The sequence below is a fragment of the Vanessa cardui genome, chromosome 15 (genome assembly GCF_905220365.1).
Source record: "Vanessa cardui chromosome 15, ilVanCard2.1, whole genome shotgun sequence".
NCBI lineage: Eukaryota > Metazoa > Arthropoda > Insecta > Lepidoptera > Nymphalidae > Vanessa > Vanessa cardui.
This window is the reverse complement of record NC_061137.1, coordinates 273,716-284,583: the sequence shown is the minus strand read 5'-3', so window position 1 is coordinate 284,583 and position 10,868 is coordinate 273,716. Positions and strand designations below refer to the sequence as shown.

At 34.8% G+C, this 10,868-nt stretch overlaps 1 protein-coding gene across 2 annotated transcripts; it reads left to right on the top strand.

The window, feature by feature from the left end:
- The first annotated feature begins 960 nt into the window (after nt 1-960).
- LOC124535658 lies at nt 961-10,434 on the top strand. Of its 2 annotated transcripts, none has more exons than XM_047111944.1 (5): nt 961-1,493; nt 6,072-6,177; nt 7,429-7,614; nt 8,485-8,635; nt 10,248-10,433. In XM_047111944.1, exons 2-5 carry the CDS (start codon nt 6,097-6,099, stop codon nt 10,355-10,357), a joined length of 528 nt encoding a protein of 175 aa, XP_046967900.1. In that variant the 5' UTR covers nt 961-1,493; nt 6,072-6,096; the 3' UTR covers nt 10,358-10,433. The 2 variants fall into 2 exon arrangements, with proteins under 2 accessions (XP_046967900.1, XP_046967899.1); XM_047111943.1 differs by lacking the exon at nt 961-1,493 and adding an exon at nt 5,599-5,720 and having other exon boundaries at nt 10,248-10,434.
- Nucleotides 10,435-10,868: the final 434 nt, after the last annotated feature.

Sequence of the window (10,868 nt, the reverse complement as noted above, 5' to 3'; positions counted from 1 at the left end):
GTAACGCATTTAAAGTCAAAAATCTTTGTACAAAATAGAAGTGATTACACTTTCTTAGTGATAGTCAAAAATCTACCAACGGTTCGGAATTTAACACCTCAGACCTGAGAAGAACCTCAGCGAAAGAAACTCAGCGGGATCTATTCTTTTTCCATATCATGTTACATACACAATATATATTTATAAAAATAATTCAAACATGTTTTTGTTATTTGAAACAGCCTGGAGGCGATTATCTCATTCCCAAGGTGTGCAGTCAACTAGAAATTCACAACAACAACAACAGCCTGTAAATTCCCACTGCTGGGCTAAAGGCCTCCTCCTCCCTTTGAGGAGAAGGTTTGGAACATATTCCAACACGCTGTTCCAATGCGGGTTGGTGGAATACACATGTGGCAGAATTTCTATGAAATTTGTCACATGCAGGTTTCCTCACGATGTTTTTCTTCACCGCTGAGGACGGCATGAAGCGGTGCTTGCCTGGGTTTGAACTCGCAATCATCGATTAAGATGCACGCGTTTTTACCACTGGGCCATATCGACTCTAGAAATTCATTAGTGTAAAATTAAAGTATCTATGTTCGGTCTATAGCCGTACTATCTAAAATAACATCTTTAAAAAGCGGAAGTACACTACTTCGCGATATAACGTTTGCCAAAAACATTCAACTCGTTCTCTTTTTCTCTGTAATAAATAAATGTAATGTGTAACACCAACCAACTTGAATTTAGCCATGGAGCTAGATCTAATTTAAAAAGTTAAATACCATAGTTGACTTAAATATGTTTTATCAACACTACATTTAACAGTAGATAAATCATCTATATCTGTACTAAAGAAAACTTTAAAATGTAGGTACGTTTTAAGTTTTCAAAATATCATTCCAAATTAACTTATATTTGAAAAAAAATACACCTTGTTTTAGGACGTAAATACATAATTATTTAATAAATAATCTTGATTGGAATTTAATCATAACAAATTATAGAGTTCTAAGAAACGGTTTATCGTTCATGTCAAGGAAATCATTCACAAGGAAACGTTCTGTCTGCTCTCCAGTTTTACCCAAAGACAAAAATTATTGCTTAGTCCAACTATCACGTGTAAAAACCATTCTGCGCGAACCCGAACGCATTTGCCGAATGACGTCATGACAATCTGAAGTATGACGTCATATGAATATTGCGTTCCTTTTCTTTCTGCGTTAATTCATATGTTGTTTCTCTCTAAACAATTTTATCTCAATAACAACAATTTTGAAATCTACATTTAGAATTTAGGTTTTAGTTTAGCAAAGTCAAGCGGGGTGGCGACTATCATTGTTGCAGTAATTATCAATTAGTCTCGTTGTTATGATATATTGGTATTACGTTAAGTATTAAGAACCGGTCTGGGCTAAATAAAAATACGGTGCCTTATTGTATTGTAAAATTAGAGCAATCATTAAAGTAGGTAGTGTTGTGTTTGGTGCCCATCAATTTTATTTAAAAAGGTAAATATTATACACGTATATAACCATTATATTGTCTATTTAAATTATCTATTTGTGCAGTGTCGCGATTTGGTACACGTTACGACGAAATTTGTGTCTGCAAACTTGGGACTGCGTGCTTAGAATACTTAATTAAATGCATAGTTTTAAGTAAAACCTCATATTTATAAATAAATTATTTTCAATTGTTTATACTTGAATAGGTAAAAAATTCTCGATTTGTACAAAGTAGCACATAATTTATGAAGTATGCAATTTCTTACGAGGCTGGTTATAAATATATTAAAAATAAAATAAATTAAATTCATTATTATATGGAATGTGACAAAATGAAAAAAGCATTATTTAGACTAACTATTGATACATATACAATGATTAAACTGTAGAAATAATAAATACTATTCATATTTGAATTATTAAATAATCATTATGAATATTTAAAATAACTTCAATATAATGATATTAAAAAATATATGAGGTTATGTTTATATATTAAAGAAATAATTAGCATATGCATAATATGCATAGAATGTAAAAAAAAAAACAAAAGATGTTTGACTATTATATATTCATATTTTTAAGCCAAACTGTTTGTGTAAAAATACTAATTAATTATTCTATTGTTTGAAAGGTTTTTAACTACTTAAAATACAAGCAGGATAGACTAAAGCAGTTATAGAAATTAACCAATGTGATAGACAAAATAAAAAGCATGTAAAATTAAAAAAAATATCCAATGTAAGTAAAACTACAGTAACTTCTACACAGCCCTATAACTAAAACAATTTAAACAAAACTAGGTAAGTAGAAGTCATTTAAAAGTTTATTTTTTGTTTCATAACAATTATTTCATATGTATGATTCAATAAGTCAGTAAATCAATGTTTTACATTCATTTGACAAGAAAAAGAATAAACACAAAAATTACTGTATCTGGTTTGAAATGTTAGTGACCTAGTGTAACAGCACGGAGGTTGTTAGTGTCAGTCCATTGGACCGAGGTGACAACTTACTTTTCAGTGGCCTCTTCAAAATGATTTTTCCTAATATATTTATTAATTATCTTGTATCTACAAAGCCAAAGGTTAAATATCACACACATGTTACACATTATATATATATTAAAGGTAAATAAAGATTTTATTCTTTTAAAAACCATAAAAACACAATTTTACATACTTTTACAGACTTAGTGAATCATACATAATAATAAATAATCATATAAAAATATACTTTAACCAAGTAGGTTTTTATAAACAGTGTTATGTATCATAAATATACAGAATTGATTGAAAAGTAAAGGTATATCAATGTTGTTATGTACCAACTGTTTTGATGATTGCCAAATGCAACATGTGTTCTATATAACTGTTGTGAATTTACATATAATATTTTTATATAGTATTTTTTAGATTTAATCATATAGCTTCCAATGCTTGTCAAAATATGTTGTACGGGACTAAATACTCATATAAACACACACTTATGCATTCATACACAGGGCCGGATTTAGGGAAGGGCAACCCGGGCAATTGACCTAGGGCCTCCACATAAGTGGGGGCCACAAAAGTTTTCAGTGAGTTAACAAACACCGAGATATAATCAAATTATAATAATCTTACTACTTAATATTTAAAAAGTTACCGATACCAATCAAGAAATACTTACTGATTGAAATTAATAAAACCTTAAGCTAATCCATTAATCCATGATATTATTATTAGGATCTCCACGCTCCTGTTGGTCTAGGGCCTCCACTGCTTTGTGGCCCCAGGGCCTCCAGACCTTTAAATCTGACTCTGTTCATACAAATATGTGAATGCTGACACTCCTTTAATAACAAGGAGAGACTGTATGAGAAGATCTATTTGTCTAGTCTTATATGACAAGGGGCTGTTGTTTTGAGCTTGATATGTTTTTTTGTTAGAAGTGAAATATATGTACATAATATTATCAGTGGAAAGTCTCACTTGATATTACTGAATAAATTTCTCTATAAATACTGACAATACAAGGTTCTTGATATCTTAAGTCAAAGCTATGACATTGACGTTAATTTAAATATTTAATTAATGTGTTAACTCATTTTGTTGAGTAAAGCATATTAAAACACAATCAAGAAAGAACATTTATATTTGAAGTAGTTAGCTACTCAAGTGCATTACAGATATGATTGTAGGCATCTAATATTAATAAAATTTAAAGCAATATAAAATATAAATAAAATGAAATGTGGAGATTATAAAATAGTTTAAAAAAACGATGACATATTTTAATGTTTAATATATTTTTTTGAGTATACAAACTGCATTAAGATTGAACATTTCTTGTCAGCAAGTGTAACCCAAATTAATAACTTTATGGTGATATCCATGAGAGAGGGGATTATTATTTTTATCTACACCGTAGATGCTGCATCTCTGCTATATAAATAAGGTTAATTATTGGCATAGTTCAGTAATTTTAATCATACCTCCAAATTTATAGTCATTTATTTATTATATGAGAATAATTATAATTTTGTTCCATACATTTGTAACAAATGGTTCCTATATCTATATACGGTGATGATCACTTACTATTGGGGATATCCCCAATAGTATATAAGCATATGCTTTGCCTAGCTATTATATAAAATATAATAAAAGAAATATTTTCTAAGGCAGAGAAACTTGAGAAAGTTTATGTTATTTATTCTTTTTTTTAAGATATAAGTAGGCCGGCAAATAGGACACCTGATGGTGAGTGGTCACTACTGCACATAGACTGATGCCAAAGTGGCAACCTTGGAAACTAAGATGTTATTAGTTACACTGGCTCACTCACCCTTCAAACTGAAACAAAACAACACTGAGTACTGCTGCTGTGCACAAAGGAAAAAAAAAATTTTTTCAAAGTGGAGCTAAGTTAGGAATCTATTAATTATCTTATTTAAATCTTAGTCTTTATCAAGGAACCCTTGAAGTTCCATTATCAACAATAATTATTTGTATCAACTAGTGTTACTAATAATAGATCGAATGATTATATTATTTAATTTAGCAATTGTACTGTAATTATATAATCAGATATGTCTTATTATATAAGGACATATGAAAATATATTTCTAGTGCATGCAATAAACATGTACCTTGCAAGTGTAATTATAATTAATAAGGATAAGTGTTGAGTGTCCTTGAGGAGTCCACTGTCTTTGAAGATACAATACGTACTGTGTTGTGGTACAAGTTACAAGCAACGAAGTGATCTTTCAATTAATCTCCTATTATTGATAAAATCAATACAAGCATTCTTCTCCGTTGGTCTTAGCGTAATGTTATACTACAGCTGCTTTTTCAATGAATGAGCCATAGGAACTGATAAATCAATATTAGAGCGTTTAAATATTCCAACAAATTCTTAAGACTTTTAATATACTGTGTATAGATTAAAGAAAATAAGCTATCTATTGATAAAATGAACTAAAGTAAAAAGTAAAATAGTTCGGACCCTGGCATTAAAAAATGAAGAGATTTGTTTAAGACCTTGGGAAAGGCTTATGTCCAGCAATGGACTGTGCTGACCGAGCAGATACGTGGAATGTTTTGGGGTATAGTTTCAGTTACGGGTATTAGATTAGGTAGAAATTGCAATTAAAATAATTACAAAATATCAATTCGACCTTATTTGTAGGCTATTTATATGAGACAATGAGACAACATCACATACATTACTCTAATCCCAATGTAAGTAGCTGAAGCACTTGTGAAATGGAAATCAGAAGTAACGACGGTACCACAAACACCCAGACCCAAGACAACATAGAAAACTAATGGTAATCTACATCGACTCGGCCAGGAATTGAACCCGGGACCTCAGAGTGGCGTACCCATGAAAATCGGTGTACACACCACTCGACCATGGAGGTCGTCAAATATAGTATTATTTATTAAAACAAATCGCTTTAGTGCAAAAAAATCATATTTTTTTTATCGTTTTCGGTTACGGATAGATTTTAATTTCGCATATCCGTTAGTTTCGGTTATGATAACGGAGCTCGGTAACATCCCTGGTAGATAGAATGTATCACATCGCTATAAGTTCACAATTTAGACATATTACTATTTATATCGCGTAGGTCGTTTGTGCGAAAAAAACTGGGCCTTTATTGTTGCTCCTGACTGGGCTAACTAGAGTATGATACCGTTTATTATCGATCGTGTCCAGGATGAAGGCAGTCGTGGATCAGTAAGTTCTATTCTAGATATACTTTCCTTTTTTTTAATGTTTTTCTCAACCAGCAGTTATTACCGATATTGTTTAATAAAATGATATGAGGAAGGATTACTTGACATATTCAAAGACATATGAAATCTGTTCCAAATTTTATTAGAATCAGTCTAATTGTTTCAGTTGAATTTAGACGGTATTTTTGAGGATGGGCTTATTTAGGGAGGATAGACAAGGAATAAAAAGTGCACTCGTGTTTGCACAAGCACTGCACTTTTTATTTCCACGTGCAAATGACTAGCCCCTGTTAAGGATGGCTGCCGTGATATTATCATCATTAGTAAGATTCTACTTATTTTATATTTACAGAGAGCTTAAAAGCGAGGGTGCGAGGATGGGTCTTCCACACATCACATCGTTCTGTTGGTGCCTTGGACTCGAATCCGGCACAAAGGTCATCGGATACATACACTTGGTAAGTTTTACTGTCTAATTGCCCCGGTGTCCTAGATTCATAACCAGAGTCAGGTCTGTAAATTCTTTTTTTTTTTGTTTATCGCACAAAAACTCAGTAGTAGCGCAGTGAGTAGTACTTAAAATTGATCTTGATGGTCTAATTCAATTAGGACTTAATTTATTTAAGTTTTATGTTCGACGGACTAATTAATTATTCTCAAATAGCATCTTTCACACCGTTCTAGTATTATGTATGTAGGTATTTACCTTCATCTCGCTTTTTTTCTATTTAAAGCTAAGTATACGTTGAAGAAAGAAAAATGAAAGTCAAAAGAGAACAAAGAATAGAATAGACGCTTCCTCTAAAATAGAAACTTGTAAAATCATACAAAAAACTAAATAACAATATACAGTGGAACTAGATCTGCTGCTGACAGCATAAATTATTCAGCTGGTTACTCTCGAGTTAGATGTTAATTGTTTTATTTTTTACGTGTCATTTGTTCGTACCCATCTTGAGCAGGTTTCTTTAGACGCAAGTGGGTTATTATGGCAATCTCGTTTGACGATTTAAAAGTCAATAAATTTATTTTAAAATTATGACTTTTTTAGTACTAAATATACTACAGATTTTTTCTTTTTTTTTTGTGTATCTATATTGTCCATGTATTATATATCAAAACATTCCTATCGAATCACTCTATCTATTAAAAAAACGCATCAAAATCCGTTGTGAAATTTGAAGTATAGCCCTATGTACATAGGGACACACAGCGGTGAGCGACTTTGTTACCAACGATTCGAAATGAGGATTATACCTAGAAAAATCGATGACAAGTAGTTAATTTTTTTTAAATCATGTTTTCAGTGTAATAATTAATTATTCGTTGATTTAGTTTAATTATAACAGTAACTATGTTTTTATTTTTGTTCTTAGTATCAATAATTGCGCTTTCTTTTTTTTCAAATGTCTCTGAAGGTGTTTCGTTATGGTAATAGTTCCTATTTCTGATATTAGACTAACGGGTATAGACAAAGTAAGACTATACACAGTTTGAAACCAGTTTGAACTGAACAGCTGACTACCGAATATAGCGACTTCAATTATAAAAAGTTAAGAAATGTAAATGAAAGATGTTCTTAGGATACGTCCATGTTTCTTCACTGCCAAGTATGGTATGAAATAGCAACGACCATATTAAAGTTTGACTTTGGTTAAGATTGATGTTTTCAATCTTAGCTCCTCAAATATGTAGTTACCGACTTCCAGATCGCGTCGTTCTCTCTGATGATTCTCTGCTCGCTGTATGCGGAGAGCCTGCGCGCTCTGACCGGCACCATCGACGACGCCGGCGACCACATCTACACCACTTGGTACAAGATATCCGTGGGCGTGGCGGTGTTCACCGTCGTCCATGTGTTGCTGGCTGCCACCCTGCTCTTTGCTGTCTTTACGGTAACACTGAAGTCTTTTAATTTTTTTGTCAGATATAGTCCTCAAAAGATATTAATGTTTTTCAGATAAAAGATGCTTCTTAGAAAAACAAAAGTCAAAGAGTTTTTGTCTCTGTGTATGATAGCTGTTTAATATTATAAATGTGAATGTAACTGTCTGTCTTATCGCTCTTTGACGACCAAACCGTTGAACCGAATTCGATGCATTTTGGTGTGAAGCAATCTTGAACTCCAAGAAAGGTTATGCACTACTTTTCTTGGTTAACATGTGACAACTATACGACCTCCGTGGTCGAGTGGCGTGTACACCGGTTTTCATGGGTACCCCACTCCGAGGTCCCGGGTTCGATTCCCGGCCGAGTCGATGTAGATTATCATTAATTTTCTATGTTGTCTTGGGTCTGGGTGTTTGTGGTACCGTCGTTACTTCTGATTTCCATACCACAAGTGCTTCAGCTACATACATTGGGATCAGAGTAATGTATGTGATGTTTTTTTTTTTTTTTTTATGGTTGGCGGACGAGCATATGGGCCACCTGATGGTAAGTGGTCACCATCACCCATAGACAATGACGCTGTGAGAAATATTAACTATTCCTTACATCGTCACTGCGCCACTAACCTTGGGAACTAAGATGTTATGTCCCTTGTGCCTGCAGTTACACTGGCTCACTCACCCTTCAAACCGGAACACAACAATACTGAGTACTGTTATTTGGCGGTAGAATAACTGATGAGTGGGTGGTACCTACCCAGACGGGCTCGCACAAAGCCCTACCACCACCAATGTTGTCTCATATTTATATTTATTTATTTATTTAACTATACGCGAGCGAAGTCGTGGGCGATCACTAGTGGGATACGTTTCCAGCGTCACACGGCGGCGCTGCGCGGCTGGGTGTGGGTCATGTCGGCGCTATTCGTGGTCTCACTGCTCTACGTCGTGGTGTCGATGACCTTCGGGTTCTCCGCAAGCGGTTCGCACATATTCCTGTCTTTCCTCGAGGGAGTCGTGTTCTTTGGTGAGTTACGTCATTAATTTACTTATAATTATTTGTTCGGGAGTCATGATGAGTGGTTGCTGTTTGGGTTTATGTTCGGGGATATGTAAATATGTGTATTTGTACTTAAATATGTTTTACGCACGAAGACTTCAAGTACTTAGTAGTTGTTTTTCCTTAGAATTATCTTGTTCCCTTTTTTATGTAAAATAATTCACTCATGACGACTCGGCACTCCACATTCAAATTAAAAGATCGCAATGTTTTGCTATCTCTACTCTCAGTCGCCTCACGCACAAAGTCAAAATAAACTTTATTCAGGTAGGCTTTTACGAGCACTTTTGAATCGTCATTTAACAGTTGAGTGAAGCTACCACCGGTTCGGAAAGTAGATTCTACCGAGAAGAACCGGCAGGAAACTCAGTAGCTACACTTTTTCAACATTTAAAAGTTACAATCACATTACACACACACAATCTCGCACGCACGCGCCTGCGCGGTTTACCCGCGATTAGATCTCTACAATATTCAAATTCTGATCGTTACAATTGATAAAACAAATTAATCAGAATTTGACAGACGTTCTTATTAATAACCGCTGAAGCAGGAGCGAGCGACTGCGTCAGTAATCTGTTATCACCATCGGTCCGCACGGCACTGTTATATCTAATCTAAGGTGTCAAATCTCGGTGCGAATAAAGACACTATCACGCTCGCCCATCTTTCAGAAACAATGTTTTTTTTTGTTTTTATGGAATAGGTTGGCGGACGAGCATATGGGCCACCTGATGGGAAGTAGTCACCATCACCCATAGACAATGACGTTGTAAGAAATCTTAACTATTCCTTACATCGTCAATGCGCCACCAGCCTTGGGAACTAAGATGTTACGTCCCTTGTGCCTGTAGTTACACTGGCTCACTCACCCTTCAAACCGGAACACAACAATATTGAGTACTGTTATTTGGCGGTAGAATAACAGGTGAGTGGGTGGTACCTACCCAGACGGGCTTGCACAAATCCCTACCGCTAAGAAATAAGACCAGAAGTTTTTTTTTGCATTAAAAATTATTACAACCCACAAAAAAAAAGAAAATAATTTCCAAAACGAGCTAACAAAAATCCTAACGAATAGACTGACGTTGCCGAGATGTTGACCCGTTGGCACTCGAGCAGACTAGCGAGCGCGGGTGTGGGCGCTGCTTTATCTGTTCTCTGCTTATACGATTTCCCCACTCGTCTATCTAATGCTCTACCACCAAATGGTTTCGACATTTGTCAGCTCTTATTTTATTTGTTTAAAAAACGCAATAACGCGGTTTCACCGTCTCATGAAGTGAGGTATGTGGAACTTATCGGTAACCGGAATATTTACTGTAAAAAACCAGCAGTACCGTTTCCATCTCTTTGCCCGGGCCCCGGACTTGAGGGTTTCCCGAGGGACGAGGGTACAAAGTCCCTCGTCGCTGTCACAACACGACGAAGGCTTCCTCCTTCTTGTCTCCAGTGTCCTTCAGTGGGGACCTTATATTGCAGCACTCCTATGATGACGTTGACAGCTCTACCACAGACTATAAACCACTTTCATATGTGTTTTTGCTACGTGTTTTATTTATTTCTTTATATTTTCCAGGTCTTCTTGCCTACTGCATTCTGTGCGTGAACAGCTACTACCTGATGCTGAAGAGCGCCGAGGATATGGAAGGGCCACAAAAATCTGAGTCCTACCACAATCGCGATTAATCGGACTAACCGGCAAATAATCTGATTTCATAATTATCTTACAGCGTAAAACACTCGCGTATAAAAACAACTCGTTTTTAAAGGATATTTTTTACAACAGGTCGTAAAAAATCTGTTCACTCAACATAACTACGCAGATAAGAATCGTAAAGAGAGACAAATGTTTCGGATAATCTGAAAATTTTATTTAATAGTTTACTATATAAGAGTAGTATTTACAAACAAGTAAGTCCCATTTGAGATGTTCAAGGTCAAATGAAATGCTAACTGCAGCGGTAAGAGCCATAGACTTAACTAGAGATGCCAGATGAAATAAAATTTATGATAATGTCATAAGACTAATATATATGTGTACTGCTCTAATGAGTCCGATACATACATAATAAAGAGGCAGCTCTGTCCGTAAGGCGACAGAGGTCGTCACTAGGTTTTTAGGGGGGGGGGGGGCGAATAGGTTCTATACCTCACTCGACTCACGCACAAAGCATCTATTTTATAACAATATTAATTA

Coding starts and splice junctions, on each gene's coding strand:
- LOC124535658 (XM_047111943.1), top strand. CDS start 5,701: ATGAAGGCAGTCGTGGATCA. Junction 5,721..6,071: donor ATGAAGGCAGTCGTGGATCA/GTAAGTTCTATT, acceptor TTATATTTACAG/AGAGCTTAAAAGCGAGGGTG. Junction 6,178..7,428: donor TCATCGGATACATACACTTG/GTAAGTTTTACT, acceptor ACCGACTTCCAG/ATCGCGTCGTTCTCTCTGAT.